Below are 25,101 nucleotides of genomic sequence, written 5' to 3'. Positions count from 1 at the left end.
AGCACTGGCGGTAAGCATGTGTCAGCCACAGAGCTCATCAGAGAGCTGCTACATCACTCGCAGCAGGAAACGTACAGAGAGAGGGCAGAGGAAGACAAAAAGATACACACAAAGGAGATGGTGAGCAAAAGGAGAACAAAAAGGGAGGAGGCGTGCATGAGCGGACCACCGTGTAGACTCAAAGATGAAAAATGAAGAGAGAAAAGTGATGAGAGAATGATGGGGAGAGGAGAAAGAATGAGGGATTATTTGGTCACAGGAGCTATTTTCTAAAGCAGCAGTGATAAAGCAAAGTCATGCCCTGTTGTAAATCAAAGAGCTTTCCTGACTCGGCATCCCGCTCAGATTTAAGATTCTCCACTGATGGTGGCGTATTGATGATAGTGGCCAGTAATAGATTGATATTCTCTTACTATATTCTGCCGTGTTTAAGTGCATTTCCATCATCGCCACAGAGGGAAGTTAATACCATCATGGATATTGATGATAAACTTTAGTGGAGGTTTTGGAGCCCCGATGAGCAGAGCACTCTTCCCCTCTCCCTTCATAAATCACCCATTTTAGTGGCGGGATAACATAAAAGCCATTTTGTTGAGAATGCAGGCCATTATGCAAATATTTAGTGTTTGCAATAAACCCCATAGATCTTTCAATGTGTCCCAGAAATATAAAGTTTGGGGAATTTGTCTTTAATGTTGATGATTAATATTTCATCACGCCTATCAGAGGCTGCCCTATTTTTCAAGGCGGCAAAGGGTGGTGCACGGATGGGAAAGCTTTGGGTGCTTATTCAGGGCTGCATACATGCTCTGCATTATTTCTTTGATGCAGATAGATGATAGTGAAAAAAAAGTTTTTCATCCATTCTTGTTTATTTTATGCCATGCAGCCCTGCAACAGCAACCACCGATCTCACGTGGTATCGGGTGTTTTGTATGAGCAGAGAGATCTACAATCATGCAATCAGGGGTGTCTCTGTGCGCTGTAAATTCTGACAAGTTGATCTCACTTACAAAAAAGTTAGGAAACTGATTGCCTTGAAAAGTAAATAAGTAAATAAAACTATAAATCTTAAGTTATGTGTAGTTTATACCTAAATGTTGACAACACATTACACTTGTCATTTTTAAGTTGGAACATCTTCACAAAATTAAATTGATCATGATGAAGAGGATTTTGATTAAGTCAGGAGATCTGTTTTGTTAATATGTTTAAAAAATATACAAATATGATTAAACTTGGTTTACTGAAGTTGCTAACAGTTCATTTAACTTGTCTTTTTTAAGCAGCAACAATTTAACAAAATTAAGTAAATACAACTTAATTTTAAGGTAGCTAATCAATTAGATATAAAGTAAACATAACGTCAGACTAACTGATATTTACTGACATTTTTCAAAGCAATCAGTTTCCCAGATTGTTTTTTAAGTTAAAATCGTCTTGTCAGATTTTACAGTGAGTGGGATTTGCTGCAGCACTTCTGTCTTTTACCATCCTCACAAAGTTCCTATGATTAAGTTCCCTGTCACTTCTCCTCTCTCTCCTCTCGCATCCACTTGCCTCCTTTAGTCTTTGCCCGCTGCCAAAATAGTGACAGAAGGGTGAGGGTGTTGGCAAGAGGTGTTTTGTCAAGTGCTGTGAGAAAGCCAACTGCACTCTGTGCCAATCACAGTCAAAGAGCTCGCCCCTCCTTCTCTGTAGTCCAGCAGTTGGAGACGAGATACAGTATCATAGAAAGAAAAACTGCCTGACCAAAAAAAATCTCTGCAGTAAGACACCATGGTCATGCAACAATTCACTGTTCAAACAAACCCCACCACAGCGCACAGTAAAATACAGCGCAGTATTCAGCTAATCAATCATTGAGAGAGTGAAAGAAGGAGAACAACCCCAAGGTTTCTCCAAGAGAGACTGAAATGCTCTCTGTTCAAAATCACAAATGTTCACAATCCATTATTGACTACAACGCCACCACACGTCAAAGCTTACCGTCATAAAGATAAAAGCGGGAGTCTTAAAGAAATGGAACAATCATTCGGTTGAAAGGAATATAATGGAGATTTGAGAGGACCTGCTGGTTTTTGAAAAAAATATGTTTTTCATTTTAAATTCTTATTGGAAAGCTAGCTCTCATATACAAAATGAGGACGTCAGCGGAGAAATAATGTTGTATTCTTTTTTATGAATGGGTTATAGGTATTTAATAGGGGAGGTAGGTCCATAAGCCATTTTTGGCCTCTAACCTCTCCTGAACAGTGCTTTAACTTTTTAATTTCCCTTTTGTCTTTTTTACACATTTATGTGCAAATTAATCAAGTAAATCAAAAATGTTCACATCTCCTGTCTTTACTTTATTTTGATATGTTCCAATATGCACCATCTGCCACCCGTCAGGGGGGTCTGTGGAGAGAAATTTTTAGAAACTAATGAGTGCAATTGACCACTTGAAAGCATTTTTTAGACAACTGTGTGGGATTTAGCAGTGAGGTTGCAGTTTGCTTGCAGGAGAACTATGGTGGCCAAGCTGAAAACACAAATGGTTTGTCACTTTTGGGCTACTGTAGAACAACATGGCAGACTCTGTGGAAGAGGACTTGCTTGTTATGTAGATATAAAGGCTCTTTTTAAGGTAACAAAAACACAAGGATGCTTTGAGGTGATCATAAACCAAGTTGAAAACGTTGTTACGAATATTATATACCATTTCCACAACAGATGCCCCAAAATCCTATACAATGGACCTTTAAGTCTTATAGATATATAAGTACTTCATTAAATGTATTCTGCCTGTTTTTAAGGTGTCTGTTCTTACTCGCCTCCTCTAAGTCACCTCACCTGCCCTCTTGTGAATGTAGGCTGTTGCCTCTCTCATTCACCTCCATGCCCCCTCTGCTGTCATTTATCTATTCTCCTTGTCTTTTGCCTGATACAACAAAAAAAAAACATGCTAAAAGGAGCAGTATGAGGTAATATAATATAAATATAAGTGTGTCAGGACTATGCTAACCTTGCTAATGTTACGTTGCTCATGATACCTCTAAGTCAGATAATTAGCAAGCCCTATAATTAAGTGCCTTTTCTTTTATGTTGCACTGGAAATGAACATGGGTGCTGTTCCATCATCTTTTCGGTCAGCTCGCGTTTGTTTTTGTCCTTCAGGTGAATGTATATATACATGAACAGTCGGCACTGGCGTGTGCCAGAAGTTTTTAGTCTGTTCCTCTTTGAATGTCTTGCCTCCAACTACCCTCGTGACGTCTGTGTAGTTCACAGGCCTCCAGAGCTCTCACCTGTCTCTCCCAGGCGCAATATTGTAAAATGCACTTGAGATTCACTTTTGTGCTTTAAATTAATGCCTATTGATCCCAAATTTTATTCAAATTATAAGAGCATGAAAATGGATGAAATCCACCCTCCAAAGTGTATTTTAATTATGTCCCATTTGAAAGGCAATAAATACTACAGCTTCTAAAGTTTGGCATCGTGAACACTTCACAATCGCAATTTAAAATCACAGATTATTTAATTTCAGTAATGGAAAGTAAGTTTTATGGGACCGACACTTGACTTCCTGTACCTCCAAAATAGTCTTGTGAGTTTTACCATTTTTACAGTGAACTAAAATTAATTTGCTAAGTGACTATACTGATAATACAGTTTTATGTGTAGGGAATTAAAGAAAAAACTTCCCTGCCATGTAAGATTTCCTATGGGAAAAATAAATAAGTCTTTTATTACTGGAGCTCTGGATGCCTCAAGTAACCCCACCCACTCCCCCACCCTATAAAGAGATAATGAGAGAAGAAATCTTAAACTGGGGTATTGGCATTAAGAGCTGTGGTGGACCCTTCAAAGTCTTCCATCATATCTGGTTAACTCTTGCCCTCACTCGTTACTGTGTGCCGAGGAAGAAGATGCTCAAGGGCCCTTAGGAGCTCAAGAGCCATCTCTGAAGTTTTATTTTATTGAATTGGCATCGGGGAGTCCCTGAACCGATCCACAGTAATAAACTGCTCAAGCACACACACACACACACACACATGCACACACCCACACACTCACACACACACACACACACACTGACTCAAACATACGACAGCCTGCCTACTTATCCAATGCAGGCAGTGCATCAGGACCACCCGGACTTGTCTGTTGTCTTAAGAATGTCATTGAGTCTCTGAACAGCTCTCCTGACGCAGCCCCCTAATCTGCCCGCTGCTGTCGGCTGTTTGCTGGGTGATGCGAGGGTTGCCAGGCAGGGTATTATGGTCTGTTGGAGTGTTTGGTCTGGGGCTTTGCTCTTTGATATCCTACACTCACATAAGCGGCTCAGTGGCTCTTCCACGCCTGTTACCCATGGTGACACGGTGACTATAAGATGCCACATGCCTGTTGCCTCCAGATGAGTTGAAGACACGCCAACATGCTCACCTTCTGACCCCACGTTATTGGTTAAGAGTCAGTGGGCTGTCCGTGTAGGCGGGGCTGCGGTCAAATTGAGTTTTACAGGGTCGCGGTGCAGTCGTTGCTGTTGTTGGTTCGTCTTTGTGGGCTTTATCCCCTGAGCCTGCACAGCTTTGATCAATCCCCACCATAACAGACATATGACAGACAGCGGCTCACTCCTCATCAGGCTTATCAGGACAGAGCACATGTGTTTGTACAGCACAGGGACAACTAAAAGCCACTCGTATACACTCAAATAGCTGTTTTAACCCTCCCCACTGCTGGCTTCTTTCTGTTCATCCATTCTCTCCTCCTTTGTCACTCTGACTTTCAAAGGAATGAAATATTATTGCTCGTGAAGAATGGGAAAGCAGAAAACACTGAAACTGGAACAATACCCCTGTGTGCATGCACTTGCTGGTGTGCAGCTGTGTTTACTGTGTGTTTACCACTCAGCTGTAAAAGCAAGATCATTAAACTTACTCTACCTGAAAACCTGAAAGGAGGACTGGCTCTATAAAGAAAAAATGAAAATGAGAGACAGGGGCTCAGTGTTTTGTTTTTTTTTTGTAGAAATTGCCACAGTCAAATGGCTTAATGGATCCCAAAAGACTTCAGCTACAGTCACAATAAAGATATTTTAAATCAGCAGATCACAAGCAGTGGTCCTCGAGACATTTTTCATATGGGTGGCCAGATGGAAATCTTAAAAATCTTGGGGTTGCAAACCAAAACTTTAAGTGAATTTAAGGGATTCATTAATGCTGTTGAAGTATATAGGCTAGTTTAAAACTATGTCAATATAATGTAGGGATGAGCGCTCAAGTACTTTTTGGACATCAGTATTCAGAGTAGAGTACCGGCCACTGCCGCTCCTACATTTGAACGTGACATTTACATTATGACTTTTTTTCTATGCAAAATAGAAAAAATGTTATTTAATTACTGCACTATATTGTTGTCAGAGTTTATTGGGGCCGTAAAACAGTTGACTGTCGGCTGCTAATGTCGGCTGCTGCCCCATATAAACGGAGTCCCTTGCAGTGGCTTGGGTTTGGCGCCAACCCCTGGCCTTCTGTTGCACGTTACCCCCCCTTTCTCTCCCACCTCTTGTATCAAAAACGGCAAAGAAAAGCCAAAAAAATACCCATTGGAAATGGCCATTGGAAATGGCCATGACAAGCTATCCCAACATGGTTGATACTAATGGATGCATTGGGTTGTCTAGTTTCACAAGATACCACTGGCTCTGTGGTAGCTTTAAAAAAAAGAATGAGTGCAAAATAAGCTCTTACAGACAGTAACATTGGCGTCAGATTATTTTGCCTGACCCCTGTATAGGCACATTTGATCATGAGGTTACATTTTACTCTTCTTTCTGCAGTTTTCCGGTGAGGTCCCAGAGAACCGAGTGGATCTTGTGGTGGCTAATTTGACTGTGATTGACGCTGACCAACCGCACTCGCCTAACTGGAACGCCATCTACAGGATCATCAGTGGGGACCCATCTGGGCACTTCACTATCCGCACTGACCCTGTCACTAACGACGGCATGGTCACCGTGGTGAAGGTAAGACACCAGCCTCTCAGAACACGCTCAGTTTAGAAACAGTGTCGTGTCTTTTTCTGTGCAGACTGTTGGATCCCCTCTGGATTTAAGCACAAGCAATAATAATAGACCACAGAGTTAAATGGGGACAGGCCAGGGTCTTTGCCTTTCATATGCCCCCTTATGTCCAAATGAGGGATTGGAGGCCGCTGCGCCCTTCAGAAACACCTCCTACGTATACTCACACACAGGCTTGAACACAATGGCTGGCGAGACCACTGTAGCAAATTAGATATTGATTTCTCAATTACAAAGGCAACGGTTTTTATACACTCATAATGTTCTGGCTGCTGTGGTAAATGACAGCAACAACAAAAGCATGTCTTGTAACAACCTGCTATGTAAGTGTTCAACCTGTCAGACAGAGGCTGTGTAGAAGGGTTTTATCCCACTTAGAAAGAAATATAGGAGACAAAAATAAGTAGGGTGTGCATCTGTGTGTGCATGTAAACTGTGTCCTGTTGAATAGCCTTTAGCAATTGTATTTCTGTGTTCATCCATGAGTGGCTCACTATAAATGTGCTTATCATGCCGCATGTGTTTTGTGGAAATAACTTGCTTATTCGCGACCCTGAAGACCCAGGGGTATTCCAACTCGTGCATCTGACTCCTGCAAATCACATCTCACGTCCTACAATAATGTTTAAAAAATAGCAATAACATCGCCCTGTAATTCCCACAGCACCCTGAGCAATGAGCATTGGCATTTTGCTTCTCTTCATTATCTCTAGATGACTGCCTTTTATAATCCATTCCTCTCACTCCCTGATGTAAAATTCAGCAGGCAGCCGGGTAGCCGTGAGCTTCCTTAGAGACCCATGGGAGGTTATCAGGAAATCATAAAATAAGAGACAGGACACCCCCCGGGAAGAAATGTGAAATAGACTGTCTCAACAAGTAAACAGAGGGGCTTCAGCTTGCTCTGGGAAAAGTGAGCCGGAATGGTACATATCACACTCGATATGGGTAAAGTCAAGAAGCCATAAGAAGGTGCTACCTTGGTGTTCCTATTTTTACCAAGGCGTGTGCGGCGGCTGGTACAGACACATCACATCACACTGACACCCAGGTATTCGGCAATCTCCCACGAGGGACCTGGGCTCTTCTGTAAACAAGGGCTCAGGTCTTAACCAGAACATGTCACACATTTACACTGCTCTCTGGGGAGTTTATGAGACTCGTTCTCATTTTGCTGCACGGTAATAGAGCCAGTAGACAAACAAGCATGCATAAAAATACACAAACAGAGCCTCTTGGTTTGAATGAGTCATTAAGATATGCAAATCACAGCTTATGATAAACATGGAAGATGACAGGGGATGTGGAGAGGAGGAGAGAAGTGAGGCGAAGACAGATTTGAAGAGCGAAGCGGATTGAGAGATGCAGACTCACAGAAGGGCGTCGGTCCCAAAGGGGGTGGCGGGGGGGCAGAGGTGAGAAGACGAGAGGGTATGGAAGTTGGAGTCCGGCAGAACAAATTAAGCAAGAGGGAAAGAGAGGAACGAGTGAAGCGATACAGAGATGTAAGAAGTCATGGCTCATGGGCAAAAGATGGAAACCGTGTTATTGACCTCTCACCCCTCTGGCTCCCCTCAGGGTGTGTGTGTCCGAGTGTGTATGAGTCTTTCAGTTAGCCTACAGCTATACTCTAGACCCCCCCGTGCTCTGAATACCACTGGCCGTAGATCAAAGAGCCTTGAGCGTGTTTTGCCTGTAAATTGGTTCCCAGAGCACCAGTGGGGTCACACACGAATACACACCTTTGTGCCTGCATTTACTCACAACAACGTGCATACACACACAAACACCGGTGCCCTTGTCAACAATGCCGCCTGATTAGGAATGCTTTTTTTTTTTTATATCAGAGCTGTCACACTTTCCACTGATAACACTCAGGCAATGCAACATACAGATGTGCTCAAAGTCATTAACATCACCATCAAACACCACAGACACCAGCCTCGCGGCGGTAATCATCACCAGCCTATTTAGAAATATGCCAGCAGGACCTACAAGCACCGTATTTGTTCTCTTTTTTATTTCCTCGCTTGTTGTTGTTGTCATTTGAACCTGATCGTGTAGTCTTCATTAGGAGAGCACGGAACTGTCACTCTGGTTTAGGCTCAGCCGGTAAAAGCCCCTGTAGAGCACACATACACACACACACACACACACACACACACTGAAAAGGCAGAGCCATGACAGCACCCTATGAATAGTCTAAGCCCTGCTGCCTCTTCTCAGGGTGTGTGTATGTGTGTGTGTGTTGGATAATAGTTTAGAGAGAATATGGGTCCAATTCATCAGGGGACCACTTGACATGGCATCTGTTCACTTATCATGTCCTTTATCATCAACAAGGTTCCACACACGTTCCCCAGCCTCAGGCAGAAAGAGGATTGTTGACAAGGGCTTTAACACTATAATAAGTGTAATAATATGCTTGAATACTTGACATGGTTTCCTCATAAAATGTAATAATGATAATGATAGTACTGACAAAAGTAATAATTACTTATCGTTCAAGATGTGAAAAGGCTTCGTTTTCTACTTTCTCTACCTGTAAATCAAAGATGGAGAAAGTTTCACCCATTTTTCCCACTAAAAGGGTAAGATTAAATTACATATACAGAATGGCATGATAAATACAGTCCAGAACAATGACAGCACAGTAGCCTGTAATTTCTGTGATGTGGAAAACACAGATGGAGTAGAATGGCTAGCTTGAGTGCAGTCTTTTTCTCAGTTAGCCAAGCTGGACCAAATCCTGTCCTCCTGTGCTTCTCAGATGTTCGAAAGGCAGCGTCTGATGTTTCTGCATCAAGTCAGCCGTCACTTGCATTTCAGTGGGCAAACTAGTTGCTGTTTAAGTTGGAATCCCCCCATATTCTAATTTGTAAATGCACTTAAACATCCCAGGATACTCATATGACTGCATCCACTTTTCAAAATAAGGTGTTAACACAGTGTGAATACATATAGAACTAAAATGAATTGGTTTTAATGCTGCATTTAAATTGAACTTGTAAGCTTGTGATTTCTGTATGAGAAGCCATTTACACGTTATGCAAGTGGTTAAGTCATGAGAACACCATTGCTAGATAGTGGCAACATGTCTACTGTCTGTGTTTAGAGGCCTCCAAGGCGAACAGTTTAGCAAGCTAGTGAGCGGGTCATGTGATGTGGGAAATGCAAAGGCAAAATGATGGAGGGAAAAGATGAGGCTGTTGGGAATATCAGCACTATCCTCAGACATAAAATTACAAAGGAGGACTCGATACAACTAAAATTACAATATTTCATCCAATGAAAAATTAACGTTCATGGCCAGCACTTCGTTTGATGAAATTTGTGTTATAGCAATGTATTGATTTCATTACATTTCTAATTATTTTATTGAACTGTAAAAATTTTACATCACAGTATAAGACACTTTTTCTTATGACCAAATGTGCTTAAGTAATAGAAAAAATAATTCACAGAAATTAAAACCGAAAACAAGGGATTACAGTAAAAAATAAAACAGAATCTGGGGAAAAAAAATAAGAGATTTCATAGGGCCTTAATAAGGCAAATATCATATATGTTTTTGCTAATATTGTGTCACAGAGGTAGTGATTCATTTCTGTGTTATTTTGCGGATGGTTTGCACCAGATTTAATCAAAATATGTTCATGTTATTTTGTCTACTTGCTGTGTATCCATATGTTGAATTTTCATATTGGGAGAGTCTTGCAATAAAATATGTGACACTGATATTTGAGCTTTTAATAAAGAAGCATAACTGTAGTGTTAAAATATGACTTTGAAGGGTGTTGGTGACCCAGTGCTTCTGTACACACAGTGCCTAATTTAATCCCCTGTGCTGGATCTTTGACTGTTTACCAAGCAAAAAACAATTTTATGTTTAAACTGCTCGAATTCTGTTTAACTTTCCCTTCTCTCGCATTTTCTCATTTCCTTCCTGCAGCCAGTAGACTTTGAGATGAACCGTGCCTTCATGCTGACAGTGGTGGTGTCCAACCAGGCTCACCTAGCCAGCGGCATCCAGTCCTCGCTCCAGTCCACAGCTGGGGTCACCATATCTGTCCAAGACGTCAACGAACCCCCGTATTTCCCCACAAACCCGAAACACATCCGTTTTGAGGAGGGCGTCCCTCCAGGCACCAGCCTGACGACCTTCTCAGCTTCTGATCCTGACCGACTACAGATGCAGCAGTCAATCAGGTACTGAGCAATAACTCATACTGCAGAACAGGAATCCTAATTGGGCTAATTCTGACATTTTTATAGCACACCATTAATTTAAAGTTCTTCTGGTGCAAAATCATTTAGATCTTATTAGATGAGTTCTATTACATATGGACAGTCTCTAGACCCAGAAAAGTATGGCCTGATTGAAGTCTGGCTAGCTGCATTGTAAGTACAAGCCTGGCAGCAGAAATCCCTCCATATGCACTTACAGCAGGCTAAAAAGACTCTTGGATATGTTCCATGTCAGTAGTTAGAGGTCAAAGTTCAACAAGGGGACTGTATTTTGGCATCACCCATCTCTCAAAGTCTGACTGCGCGAAGTTTATGAGCCACCGGAGAACTCTTAGTAAGGAGGGTAAGGTTAATAGGGAGCAATAGCCTCTGGGGTAATCAGAAGTGTGTGCATTGTGTAGGTTTCATGAGCACATACATGCAGGTGCACACACACACACACACAAGCAGCAAGAGAGAGAGAGAAGAGGATGGAGGGAGGGGGAGAGTAAAAGGAACAGCTGGCTCGAGCCCAAACGCCTGACACAGCATTATGTCCACCTGCAGTGTTCTTTCTCTGCGCTAAGCCTCTCTGGATTTTAAATGTAAACCAACCTTTAAATGACCAGCAGGCCTTTTCTCAGTCCTGCTGTCAACTTGACAGAAGCAGTGACTGCATTATGGCCTTTCAAATTTACAGGTAATCTATTAAGTACACTTTGCTCTGTATTGATGTCGCAAAGAGAAAGCTTTAGATTATGTGTGTTTCTGCTGTAGAAGCAGAATGAGAGTCGAACGGACAATGAACTGTTTGCCATGGTCAGTAGACAAGTTCAAAAGATAATGACGATTATTGTCAAGTTGTTATGGTGACAGTACATGTCGACAGGGGCTGTATGGTGACCCCTTTCACACCTTGCATTAAAATGTGTCATAGGTCATTGGATGGCAATCTTATAGTGCTTGACCACATAAAAGCACCTGAAATGCATTGTGAACCAACTGGCTAAACTACCTCCAGATATGATCAGGGACGTGTTGTTCCCACATTGAACACAAGTGCATATGCATTTGTGTCCTCAATCAACATACTATTGATAGATTACATGGATGGAAATACCAAAATGCACATGAGTGTTTCACACAAGCCAAGCAGCAGCACTCTCCCTCACCTGATGCTGAAGCTGCAGGGTGCACAGTGATCTCTCTTATCTGATGTGCTGTCTCCTCTCCTCTGTAAAGTACTCTTCCTGTCGGTCACTGTTTTTACAATCAGGTAGGCCTGTTTCATCCTCGTCGACCTCGCTCTTGCTTTGTAAATTTTCTTGACTTCTTCTGACAAATATGACAAAGAAAACTATGAATCAGCGAAGATTTTTTGAAATAATTTTTTTTATGCCAATGTTGTCTCTAAAAAATGCATACAGTATCATGATGTGCACCGTATGTACCTGTACATTTTCAAAAATAATGAAAAAAAAATCTTATGATAGTTGTTGAAAGGCTGGGGTAGGGCCTGTTTGGACTTCGAGGTTGTTTGATCTGGGTGGAGCAAACAGATATCAGTGTTGAAACTGGAGACATTTTAACGCTCGTAAAAAGTAATCAGGTTAAATTAGCATCCTGTATGTTGGTTTGTACGGGAATGTCCGTTTTAGTCTCATTCTATTTCTGTGGTTTCAACTCTTGGTCACATGCATCATTCTTCATGTGACCACAACCCTCCTTATAGATTACAGTGAGTGCATTGGTGTGATTTATAACCGGCACAGTATAGTGCACCAATTGAGTTGATAACACAGCTGTGACATTAATACCACCTCCTCCTAACCCTTACACTCCAACAGCCCCTTCCTTCCCATTTTCTCTGGGGAAAAGATCTAAACAAATTTCCCAGCTAATTTCACAGCAAATGAGAGTAAATTGGGTGTACATTATAATTTAGGAAGACGCCAAAGTCACCAGCTGGGTGCTCTCTCTCTCTCTCCCTGCTGCCTCTCTCATCTTCTCTCCCTGTTGAATGCACTTTGACCTCTCTGGTTTCCTCCTTGTTTTTCCATGACCTGCACACGTCTGCAGTACTTTACATTTCGGTTACCCTTTTACAAGCACGCTGCAGTCTGTCACAGTCTCCTTAACACAAACACAGACCAAATCTCCTTCCTCTGCTCTTACCACGTGAGGAAGCAGGCCTGGAGAGATGGCAAATCCACCACCTCATTCATTCAGATCCATCTGGATAGGATCACTATCAATCCCCCTGCTTTACAGAAGTCCAATAAAGGTATCTCCTCTAGACTGTTATGCAAAGACACTAATCACAGCTGTTCCCTCCATCTCTTGAATTCTCATTATTCTGAAGACAGAGAAATTCACGGGCTCATTCTTGCCAATCAGCTAAAAGCCTTTACAGTGTTTGCATCACCCTATTACGCTTTCATTTTCAAACTTTTATCACACAGGACTGATCTCAGAGTGCGTACCTCAAAGCCCCATCAATCAAGTATTTGGCTGACATGTCTGTTTGCATTGGGGAGACATCCAGATATGAAACCATAGTTTGCATTACATATAATTTATGGTGGATGTCTTTGCATATGAAAAAGGGCTGTATGTCTTTGTAAATGGATGCTGGAGATGCATAAAGAGAAGAGAGACAGGGAAGATTTAGGGGGAGCCATAAAAGAGTTAAAGTAAGGTGAAAAAAGACCAAAGGGATTATGGAGGAACCGAGGATGGTGAGCTGACTCCGGGTCAAGGTTTGAACTTGAGAGGTGCTTATCAAAGGAGGGACATTCTGACAGTGTCCTGTTGGGATTGAGCAGGAGGCGATGTGGACAGGGGCGGGTGCAGGGGGAGGAGGCAGGAGAGTGAGGCATCATGCATCACCTGTCAGACACCATACCAGTAAGGTCGAGACACAGGACTGGAGACACTGGCATAAATGATTACCCAAACCTCCTTGGCTAAGTTTGAGACATGCATTTTTCATCCTCAGGGTCGGGGGTTTGAAAAATAAATGTCATACCTCTCCCCACTGCTTGCTAAGATCACTAACCTGCCAGGCCTAATCATACATCCAGCTATACTCATACACCGACCAACTCCCAAATGGGAAAACCCTTCAGGTAGAGGAGAGCTCGGGAAAGAATCGGAAATCAGGCACAGAAAGGAATAGCAAAACCTTCACACAAAATATAACTGATATTTTTTTACTCCAAAATAGCACTAGAGTAAACAAGAACTGTTTACCTTTCCAAGAAGACAAGAATTGGCACTGCTCTTCATTAAAAAGTTAGCGACGGGGACTGCCAATTGCCCACAGTAACGTTGTTGACAGTTGGGACTTGTAAACAAAAACACTGTGGGTGTTTTTACAGTCATCGCTCTAATGGCCAGAGTAGCCCCATCGTTTACTGAGCGCTATCAGAAAAAGTGAAGAGAAAATGACTGTTTAAAGCCGACCACATGCTGGCCTTAACTTTTCTGAAGTTTACCTTAACTACTCAACTAATAAAGCAGTGGGTATTCAGTGTGTTGGAAATTAGCTTTGCTGCAAGGACTGTTCGTTCAGGACTTCGTTTGCTTCATGTAAGGTTTATTACATCTGCACTGAGGGCTGTTTAGGAGACTTAATTAAAGTGTGGTGGTGGACAGAGCACTCTGCTTTGTGAACAAACCTTTGTGTTATGGCTTTTATCATCAAAGAGCATACAGCCACTTGTGCTATCAGGCAGTATAAGCGGGAACTGGTGGTATTTTATAGCCCATTATGGGAGAAAAACTCTCTTACTCTCACTCTGTCACACGCATTTTCTACACCTTTGTATGCATTTTTCTCTTTCTGATTTTGATGGGTCAGTTAATCCAAATCATAAAAAAATATATTTTATCACTTATCTTGTAGTGTTTTTGTCTTGCAAGTATTTTTTTTTTGCTTTATTTGCCGAACTTTTGACATCTCCATCTAAGATTTTTTTGCTTCCATCATGTAACAGTGGACCTAAATGAAATTCATCCTGTTTTTGCTTATATTTAAAGAAATATTTCAGCATTTGGGTAATACATAATGTGCACCTCTTTGCCAAATGTTTGATGACAAGATTGACACCACTCCAATGTGTGTATGTTAAATATGAAGCTGAAGCCAGCAGTTAGCTTAACACAACATAAAAAAAACAGAATCAGAGGGTAACACCTAATTTGGCTCTGTCAAGAGGTACAAAAATACATCAACAGTATCAATGCCTCTAAAGCTAATTAGCAGGTTATACGTCAGGGTTTTTTTCGGTTTTGTATCCGTACACAAACCTAAGTAAAAGAAGAGCAAGTGGAGGCTTTACGGGGAGTTATGACTGAGCCAGGCTATTTCTTTGCTGAGACCAGTGACTTTTCACTGTGAAGTTGCCAAGCAATTAGCAGACTCCAGCTTTTGTACATCGTGGATGAAACATATACAATACAGTATGCCGTGTGAATTAGTGACCTTTAGATGTGCTGGTAGTTCAGATTTTTTAGCCCCTGCCACTCATCTTAATGCTAAACGAAACATCTGCTGGCTCAAGTTCTATACTTAAAAGAGAGAGGGATCACTCTTCTCACCTAACTGTTGGAAAGTAAGTGTCTTCTCCAAAATGTCAAATTGCTCATTTAAAGCAACATTATGCAACTTCATTTACCTTAAAATAACAGCTTTAACATCTTATAAGTGGTATACTGACTTTGACAAGGAGAATGCCGCCTCTTTCCTTCCCATTCTGCGCCCCAACATCTGTTCCCGCACAATGTAACTTTGGTTAGCGGGTAGGATCCCCCGGGAGAAGAGTATAACAATTTACAGAACTACAGCACACACCACCAGCTAGATAAGTAGCTTGTTTTTGTTTTCTGTTTTTTGTCTTTTTACAACCTTTAGTCCCCCTGGTGTGTTTGTAATCATAGACAATAGTTGTAAACAAAATGCTGTAAACGTCTACAATGATTTTGATTAAAAAAAAGGTGGATGGTAAAATTAGCTTGGCATGCTCAGTACAGACATCATGGCAGAGGTGAAGAGACTGAAGCGGATGTTAATGAAAGAGTTGCTGACACCATCAGCAATGTTTATACTTTGTAATTAAGCAAACTAATGCAGGTTGCAAACTGTTTATACTGTCCTGACATATGCTGTAATGATCTGTATCATGGCTAATGTGAGAACAACAACAATCCGACAGCGGAGTGTACATCCCTGTTTTTACATTTATGTTTTTTACGAAAGATTGTAACATAGTCTCTAACTTTATTATCCCTGTCTCATAGAGATTTGTAGTTTTAATGGAAGTCAAAAGTCACATTAAAACACAGAGCAAACTATGTATGTGGGCTGAAAACAACAGCAGTTTTTCAGCAAAACAAAGACTTTCCGTCGCTCTTTGCTGTCGTATTTTCTTAGGTTCATCTATAATGTAACAACAAACAAATAAGCAGAGTCATATTTGTGTGAAATCCTGTAATATTAAAAAACCCTGTCAGCCGACATGGTTCGTTGGATTTTGGTGTATCATTCAACAGTTACAAATTCTTCAGCTTGTCAACAAAGGCATAAAGCTGTCAGGAGACTCAGTGAGACAGGGATGACACAGATAAGGCTACAGTCCATGTCGTCCCATTTTTCATGGATAACATTTGCAGGGATGCACACTCCGCTGTCGGACTGTCGTTGCTTTCCTCTTAGCAATGAAACAGATGTCAGGACAGTATAAACAATTTGCAACCCTGCAGGTGCAATTGGTATTTATTACAATGACATACCACTCTGAATCTGCAAAGATGCCAAACCGCACAAATACCAATTTTTTCTTGATTTTGCTCTATAGCGTGTTCATCCAAGAACAATGTTCCTCATATTTGATGAACTGACCCCTAAATTTCCATCTGTTCAGTAAAACAATGCACCAGTTTGTCTGCCCTCCACTGGAAAAGACAAAAAGAACATTTTTTCTCTCAGCCCAGACGGAGAGAGTTGGTTTGGCATGGCAAAGCCAATAGAGATGCAGTTGGACACAGAATAGCAGTAGGTATCAAGTCAGTCCTAATGAGGATATTAAAACCAGATCATACAGCCATGCTGCTTCTTCCCAATATCACCTCTCTCCGTGTCTCTCTTTCCACACCCACCCACTCCTGATCATATTCCTCACCCTTTTATCCCACCCTCCCACTGTGATGGACTCACTGTAGTCCTGGTGGTGATTTCACAGTCCACCAGTTAGTGGCGGTGGGCTTGGCTAGCCCGTGTGAAACTGTCTAGAGTGTGGGAATGTCATCTCTGTGATCCCCTTTCCCGTGCTGTGCTGCGCCTGGGATCATGCCTATTGCCTGCTGGGAAAATCCCACCTCCCTAACTGTAGGAGAGAGATTATACTCTCTGTCCACCCCCCCTCTCTCTTCACTGCCACCCATCCCTCCAGGCTTTCACTCTCCTCCATGTAAGTAGAAATATAAATGCAGTATTTAATCGAACACGAATAAACAAGTGGGCTTTACACTAGCAGTAAGTACTCTACAATTCAATAAATATAAAAGCTAGGTTAAGGTCAAGTCCATTTCAATTTGGATGGATTTTAAAGCTGGGAGTATTTGTCCCATAGCATGGCCTTATTGCCCAAACTGACATTCAGCAAATGAAATTGGATTGATGTATAAACGTTGTTGTGTAAGGCCAAGGTGTCACATGTCCAAAGTCGATGTTTCACACACAAAAGTGAGATTTCAGCAAAGACAGAGGTAGCAGTTGATGAACCCTGCATCACAAAGGGAATGAGACGAGGATGAGAAGATACAGACAGGGATAAGAAAATGTATGAATACAAAAGCACAGCAAGATGAGGTTGAGGCGGCACGGGCTGAGAGAGATCTGATAGAATTGAAAGTGTGGAACGAGCTGAAAGCGACAAATGCCCGAGAAACAAGAACAGCAAGATCAGAGTGAGATTGAGATTCAATCCTGGAGATGATCCCCTGTTCCTTGCTTACCCTTTATCCCAGGGGATGTCGCCACCTGCTACCACATCCGCTTTTCTGTTTGACGATCAGCACCACAATCCCGTCATCCTGTCTCCACCTTTTGCACAGACTCCCCATACACACTGTGACATTTGCAAGCATGCAAGCACTAAAACATGCATGTTGTATATAACGCTGCCAGGCAGTTTATCCCTCCCCCAGTTTAAGCAAACACTTCCTAGAATATGTACAGGCAGCACACACACACACACAGGCGGCTGCAGCAGTGCTTAACTAAGGGAGGTAATTGACTTCAATGTCTAGTACACAGGAGTGAAAAATGAGGTGAAATTGACTGTAGGCTGCAGGCTCTGGAGGAGAAGTCAATGAAGAATTAAAGTGTGTGAAGGTCAGGCTGTTGTGATTTTGTGTGTGTGTGTGTGTGTGTGTGTGTGCAGGCAATCTCTGTATGTACAGACGCAAGAGAAAATTTTCAATTGCTTGTAAACACAGAAAGCTAGCGCTAACTTCTCCATCGATCTCTCCTTGTGTGTCTTTAGGTATTCAAAGCTGAACGACCCAGCGGACTGGTTGTCCATCAACAGAACCAATGGTCAGATCATAACAACGGCGATGCTCGACCGGGAGTCCGTCTATGTCAAAAACAATATATATGAAGCCACATTCCTGGCAACAGACAATGGTAAGAGCCTCTTTTTGTGTACATTTTTATCACTGAGTGTTGTAAATTTAATTACTGTTATAATAACATGCAGTGATGTGCTAATTTGGATTTTCTAAAAAAAAAACAAAAAAACAGCACATTACACAATTGACACATTTGATCATTTACTGTTTCCAGTTCTCTCACACTTTCTGAATACACTTACAACTGATCAGTTTCACACTCATCAGTACAATTGTATCAGAATTTTGGCCGATCTTGAACACCAAGAGATGATGCAGTTTTGCTCATTTAGTAGATTTCTTTGCGGTAGTTTTTAAAATACAGAAAATATTGAATTGGATCACACGAAAATAAGTTTCTCAATGTATTTTGGCTTGTTCCACGTAGGATGTCTGAAATGACTTTATTGTGAACTTATAGTATAATTGTCATTGTATAATTGTCTTAAGCCAGCAGCATGAGACTTGCTGTTGCGCTTCGGTTCTATCACTCTCTCGTATGGCTCTCTCCCTCTCAGAGACACACACACAAAACCCCTACATATACGTCACACACACTTCCTTGCCATTCAGGCGACTTTTTCCAGGACAGTAGTGTGAGCAGATGAGATGTGTGTTTTTGTATCTGTGGGGTTCCACACCGTGACTGTTTAGCTGTTTTTTATTACTATGGGGCACCAGTGTGACTTACAAATATTAATATTTATACTGAAAAGCTTAAGTTTGTTTCTTGTTCATGGTGAATAGATCCTTACATGTAATAATGCCACTGTAGCAGTTTAACTTTCCACTAACTGTTATCATTTAAACATCTTACTTAAGGTAAAATAATCTAACTATATAAGCAATATATTTACATGTATTCTTACCATACTTAATTTAACTTAATCATAACTGTACTTCATTTAACTTTGTTATAATAGAACTTTATTTAACTTAATTTTATAAGAGTAGCTACTACTTTATGTAGTAAAAGAAGTTTGTTTAATAGTTTTGTATTTTAGTTGTCTACAATAGTTTGGAGGAATATCAGATATCAATATTGAGATATATATTGCGGATCGTAATAAAGCCAAAAAATGGAGATATTATTGATAGGCCATACTTTTCAGCACTACTTTGTAGACTTCAAAACAATTCTGATTAGTAAAGGCCATTGCTTAAAAGGAAAGTTTAATATGCGCCTAAAAAGGGAAAGACACATCACAGACAGCACTTTGAAACTTCGATTGACTACATTGTGCATTTCTCTAGTACTCATGGTTTATGACTGGAAGGTCACCTGTTGAAAACCAGCTGCAGACGTGGGATGAGTAAATAAGTAATTGCAAGCTCTCAAACACAGTCCAAGTGTCCTTGAGTAGGGTACTCACTGTTGTTTTCAAGTCAAGTAGAGTTGGAGTTGAAAGCTTGACAGTAAATATACGTAAGAGTGAAAAATGTCAAAATTGTTACTTACTGTTTGATGAAAATGAAGACATTTGTGTGGATTTAGAGGGATAGAAGGACATGGAGGCTCTGCAGCATTCAAGTGCAGTGCAGCTGGGTTAGAGTGAGAGAAAATCCTGGACTCACACAACCTGGTCACACTCTTGATCCTCTCCTCTACTTCTTATCTTCTGTCCATGACTGCTTTCTCCTTCCCTCTCTCACACTGAAGCATATATGTTTGTTCTGCCTCAGAGTTGAAACTCAAGTTTAACTGAGCACAAACTCAATCACAACAAACAAATAAGTTCCCTTTTTCTCAAGTGGAAGTAAGTGCTTTTTCTCAAGTAAAAGGAAATGCTTTTTTCCTCCCCTCTCCAAATTGCCTTATCAGTGACGTGCAGTACACTGGTGTGTTTACCTTAAGTTGAGCTGGCTTTGAAACATTGGTTTATTTATAGGTGTAAGCATGTGTGAAGAATGCACTGATGATTTAAAACTCATTTATGTCAGCATATGTGTGTGTTTTGGTAGACTTTTTTAAAAAAAAATGTTGTCGAAGATTGACAGTGTCAGACTCTGTAACCTGCTGTGTTGATGGAAGGAAGAGGCAGTGAGATTAGAGGTTGACTCGCTTCACAAACATCTCATTTACTCCCCTCTTTTATTCCCCTGCGATTTCCTGGACTTCTTAATCATTTCAAAACGTTACCTTTTTCCTCCAAGAACCCTTTGGGCCCTTGTGAAGTTTTTCCTCCACCTGATATCTGTTAGGTGAACCACTTAAAGAGGCATGTTAAAGTCCAAAAGATGACAGGCCAATAGTTAAAGTTGGGTGTATGTGTGCATATTTGTGTGTGTGCACATCAGTCTGCCTACGTGGGTGTTTCTGGAGTGCCAGCCATCATAACGTGAGAGGGATTATGTTAAGAAGCACTGTAAGACAGTAAGGATAGTAGGACGAGACATGGAGAGCTGGTGACAGCATGGTAAGAGCTACATTTGTATTGCTACCGTATTTTAATGTCGCCTCCCGAACGCAATCTGACTGCCTCAGACCCTTCTGACACGCAGTCATCCTTTTTGAACACCTTTGGTATTGTTTGTGTGTTTATGTGCTCTTCAAAAAACATATGGTAGGCTTGCTACAAGTCTTTTCACCATGCCTCAAATCTCTGAGCCACCATCAAAAAAAGGAGTTAATACAAATCCTTCTGAGGAATTTACACAAACATAATTATTTATTTAGCTGGTTAAAACCCACATAATTCTCCTATCAGCTGTGGCAAGCTGCTTCCACATGTCCCCCATACATGGCTGGGATTAACAAAGCTGCAGAATGGGAGAGCCTCCGTGTGCTTGTGTGTGTGTGTGTGTGTGTGTGTGTGCGCGTGTGCGCGCGCGAGTGTGTGTGTGCGTGTGTGCGTGCGTGCGTGCGTGTGTGTGTGTGTTTGTGTGTGTTTATAAAACACACGTTTTTTTGGTTCAGTATGTACAATTTGCATTTAATACTCTACAGTAAGTACGTATGTGCATATAAAATGTGTGCAAGAAGCTACTTATGATTAACTTGTTGGAAAGTGTTGAAATAGTGACAATCAAATCCAAATAGTTGGTTAATGTATTTAAAGCTTTAAGAAGCTGCTGTTTAATATTTTAAAAGGTGACATTATTACATAACATGGTTAATATGGCTTCCCAAAAGAGTGATTTTTTAAAAATGTATGATGTAGTCATTATATAGACTACTATATTAGAACTTTAAAGTAATTTGTGAGAATAATGCAGTGATCTACTATGTAAATTGTAGTATTACAAGCAGTGTTGGGTGTAACACAAAAGTAATGCAGTACAAAAATAGCATGCTACAGTAATATATAACTTTAAGCAGTAATAAAGTAATAATACTGATAGGATTACTAATAGGATACTAGGTAATAGTATTACATTTAATATGTCGTTATTCCATTGCCACCCAAAACTTTTTTTCATTTTGACATTTATCCACGTGATGCTACTTTTGCCAGTGTCCCACCAGTATAAATATACCAAAAATTGACTTTTTTGTGTATCGTCAGGTCATTTTAGGGTAATATTGTAGAAGGGTGCTGGTGTTTGGCACGTCTGGGTGATGCCATCGTATGTGCGTTAACATGTTGGATGTTAACTTAGGAACAACGTTGACATGCTGCTCTGGTCTTAACACAGTTCTCTTCCTGTCACTGATTTTAACAGACCGGGAACCCGCAGGCGGGTCGTCCAGCTCCGGCATTTCATTTGCACCCACCATAGCAACCGACTCACACCAATCCACTTGTTGTGCACCTCAGCCTTTGTCATTTGTTTTGCATACCATAGATCTACAAATAAAAATATCCCTTTCTTATAAATCAGGAGACTTTAATGCAAAGTAGTATCCACTGCATGAATGCATGAATTGACTTTAATTATAAGTGGCAACCACTGCATGTGAATGCATGAATGGACCAGATCAGCGCTCATAGAACAGCCCTCAATAGGCCAATATCCCCACCACTGTATTTATAACAAACTGCAATAAACTTGGGCTTCTGTGCTATGATGACCTGAAAGGAAAAGACATTACCCTCTTCTTTTGTTATAATGCTTACTTGTGCATCTGTTGTTGTTTTCCAGTGAAAGAAATGTAAAAGTAGTATTATCAGTCATGCATATTCTACTCAGGCAGTAAACTATTCAGTAACGCGTTACCTTCAAACTAATGTAACTAGTAATATGCAATGTATTACATTTTAAAAGTAACTACCCCTGTCCTGATTACCAATCAGACTGAGCTCAAACTGCAGATGGACTCACTTACAGCCCATCTTTAACTGTGTCTCACTCTTGTGGCAAATGTCTTGCTCTGTTGCCATGTTTAATTGGCAGATCTGTCAGCTTTGCATAAATCTTTGTAAATTACATCGCCCTTATCTCATCCCGGAGATGGGCCCTGGGGTCGCTTGATTCCATCCAATGGCTCTGCCAGTGGGGCATGGCGGGGAAATGACTCGTAATTGGAGGCAGCTAAGGGTCGTCACCCCCTGACACACACTCAATAAACAGCTCTGAGCCTTATACTGCTAAGCGCTCTTTTTTTCCGTCAGATTTCTCTGGGCCGCATTTTCATACCACACATACACATTCATATGTTCTTCTCCCCACTCTACTAACTCACTCTCTGATTCTTTAAAGTGTCTATTCTTTACTCCCAATTCTCTATAAACGCTGTTGCTGATGGTCTGTTGCTCTGTTCAATCAATGCAAAGGGCTTCAGGATTGTGTCTGCAGATGAGGTGTGTGTCTGTGTGCATCAGTGCATGTTATTACAGTCCAAAGCTGACAATATTGTAGTGAAGCAGCACCTGCAATGGCTGCCTGCAGTAGCATCAGACCACATTTCTCCAATTGCCTAAATAATTTCCACAGACTTACATCAACTGTGCTGCACCATCAGGGTAAGGCCTATAGGAGTTAATCAAAGCGAATCTCACAACTTAAATCGCTGCCTAATTAGCCACCTCTGTAAGAACAATAAGACTGTTGCTAAAATTGTATGCTGATATAATGAGCCAATCCTGTGCTATAGTAACAATGTGTTCAACAGATTCCTAAAGTGAGTAAAGCCAGCTACTCTTATAGGAGAGTTTGATCACATTTAGTTAAAAAATAAACTATTACTTAAAAACCACCATAATTACTAAAGGTTTAAAGAAGCCTTACACTGCCAGTGTTTTCAAAAAACGGGCTGTCTATGCAGTAGAAAGATGCGAATTTTCTTTGAAACTGGTGCCATATGACAAGAAAACCAAAAAGGGGCTGTGGCATTAACTTTTGCTTAAGAGATAGAAATCTAGAACTACGAGAACGCACTGTGCTACACCTGACTACTAAACGCTCCTGCAGGTGGGTTGCGTAATGCACACTGCATGACTGAAAACAAGACTGGTAAAAACCTAGTATATGGCTGGACTGTGTACAACCTGAGACAAGGAGTAATGCTCTCTGGTGTTTCTAAATAATTCCATCCAAAGTCTGACTAAACCTGAAACTAAATCAAAGTAGTCTGAAAAAAGTCTAAAGAAATCACTTTCCACTGCTGAATATATGGCTGTTGGTTCATTCAGACACTTCAGTTCTCTGCTCCATTTGGCTGTCTCTCTCTAACCGCGCTGCGCTGTCAGGCGATCAGCTGCTTGAGCCACATTAATGAAACACCGCTCGGTTGTCAAATAATCGGCTCTATTCTACAATCAAAAGTTGTTCACTGCCTTACATTGGTGTTGGCAACCCTGAAATATATGTTAAAATGCAGAACAGTACACTAAACGTTAGACAGAGCCACACAGGGGAGGGGAGCTGCTTTCTCTGGAGCTGTATCTGCTGATCATTGACACATCCTCACTCTGCATCTCCGGTCGGACCCGGGGATCAATGTCCTCGTGTGACCGACAGAGGCCGTGCTGCCTCCAGCTGCTATCAAATCCAAGCTCCGCTGATACGTCTCACAGCTGTGTAACAAACGGAGAATTCTGTCTTTGTGACAGCACCCAGTCCAGCACTGTAACACATAATATTCACTTCAGTTCCAATCAGTGTCTTATTTTCTTCTTATCCTCATAACGCCAACGCCACCCATTCAGACACTGCGACATGAATCACTAAATAACATTTAAATAAATGTAGGCTCGTCTGTTACAGAAATGGCTGTTCCTCTAACAAACTGATGAGGTGATCCTCTCACTCTTTCCATCCAAAACTGACAGAACGACCGCGGATGGCTTTGTTAGCTGTCTGTCTTGCTATTTTTTCACCATGTTGTCATGCTATGCTGCTTACAGAGAATGGGGAATAATGTGACAGTAATACAGTGTCTGTCAGCATGTCCACACCTATTTACTTTGAAAGGACAATGGCCAATAGGAAAACAGCTGCGTCACATCTCAGTCACACTGACCAATGGTGCCAACTCACTCAAGGAAAATCCATGTTTTAAATGAGCAGGGAGATCTGGACACTGGCAAAATGGAGGGAAATTTACTACAGTTCATTTACACATACGAACCATATTCTTATGATACAAAGCATACCTTTCAGAGCAGACAAAAAATATAGTCTGTATATATACTGCTATAGTGTGCAGTTTAAAAAATTCATAACTGCTTTCACGTTGAGTAAATAATTTTATGAGCAATTGATTGTGTGTGATCAGGGAGTAATTTTGTGTGTATTTTGTGTGTATGTTTGCAAGCATTTAGTGGATATATCCTCTTAATACATGAGCACATAGGCATACAGAATGTGCATTTTTAAATGTATTTAGATGATTATATATGTGAAAAATGAGGACTGCATGCACCACAACGAGAATACAAGTGTTCAACTCTCAGAAATACATTGTTAATATTGCAAGCAGCCGTGCCTTTATCTACAAAATCATAGATGGCTCTCCTAGTTTTGTGTAAATACACATAGACAAGGACTTGTTTGATTGTGTTATAGTCATCATTATTGTACCTAAACCGTCTCTAGGCGATTGGATGTGCTGTGCCTGCATCTGGATCGACTCTGATGGTTCTGATTTGGCTCTGAGGCTGAAAAGGGAGGGTAGGAAAGCACAACTGTCAAAAGTATTTCTGTCAAGGGCAGAATTTCTTATCCAGTTCTACAACATCTCTACC

At 41.1% G+C, this 25,101-nt stretch overlaps 1 protein-coding gene across 1 annotated transcript in view; it reads left to right on the top strand.

The window, feature by feature from the left end:
• Positions 1-25,101, top strand: part of LOC121946868 (cadherin-4-like) — a 288,738-nt gene that overhangs the window by 256,004 nt on the left and 7,633 nt on the right. The window contains exons 10-12 of the mRNA XM_042491671.1: positions 5,831-6,016; positions 10,026-10,282; positions 17,848-17,990. Coding sequence (XP_042347605.1) covers positions 5,831-6,016; positions 10,026-10,282; positions 17,848-17,990 — 586 coding nt within the window. The remainder of the gene's footprint in view (positions 1-5,830; positions 6,017-10,025; positions 10,283-17,847; positions 17,991-25,101) is intronic.

This window comes from Plectropomus leopardus, chromosome 8, assembly GCF_008729295.1.
Source record: "Plectropomus leopardus isolate mb chromosome 8, YSFRI_Pleo_2.0, whole genome shotgun sequence".
NCBI classification, from domain to species: domain Eukaryota; kingdom Metazoa; phylum Chordata; class Actinopteri; order Perciformes; family Serranidae; genus Plectropomus; species Plectropomus leopardus.
Note: the sequence above shows the minus strand (reverse complement) of the source record. Positions and strands in the feature narration are given on the sequence as shown.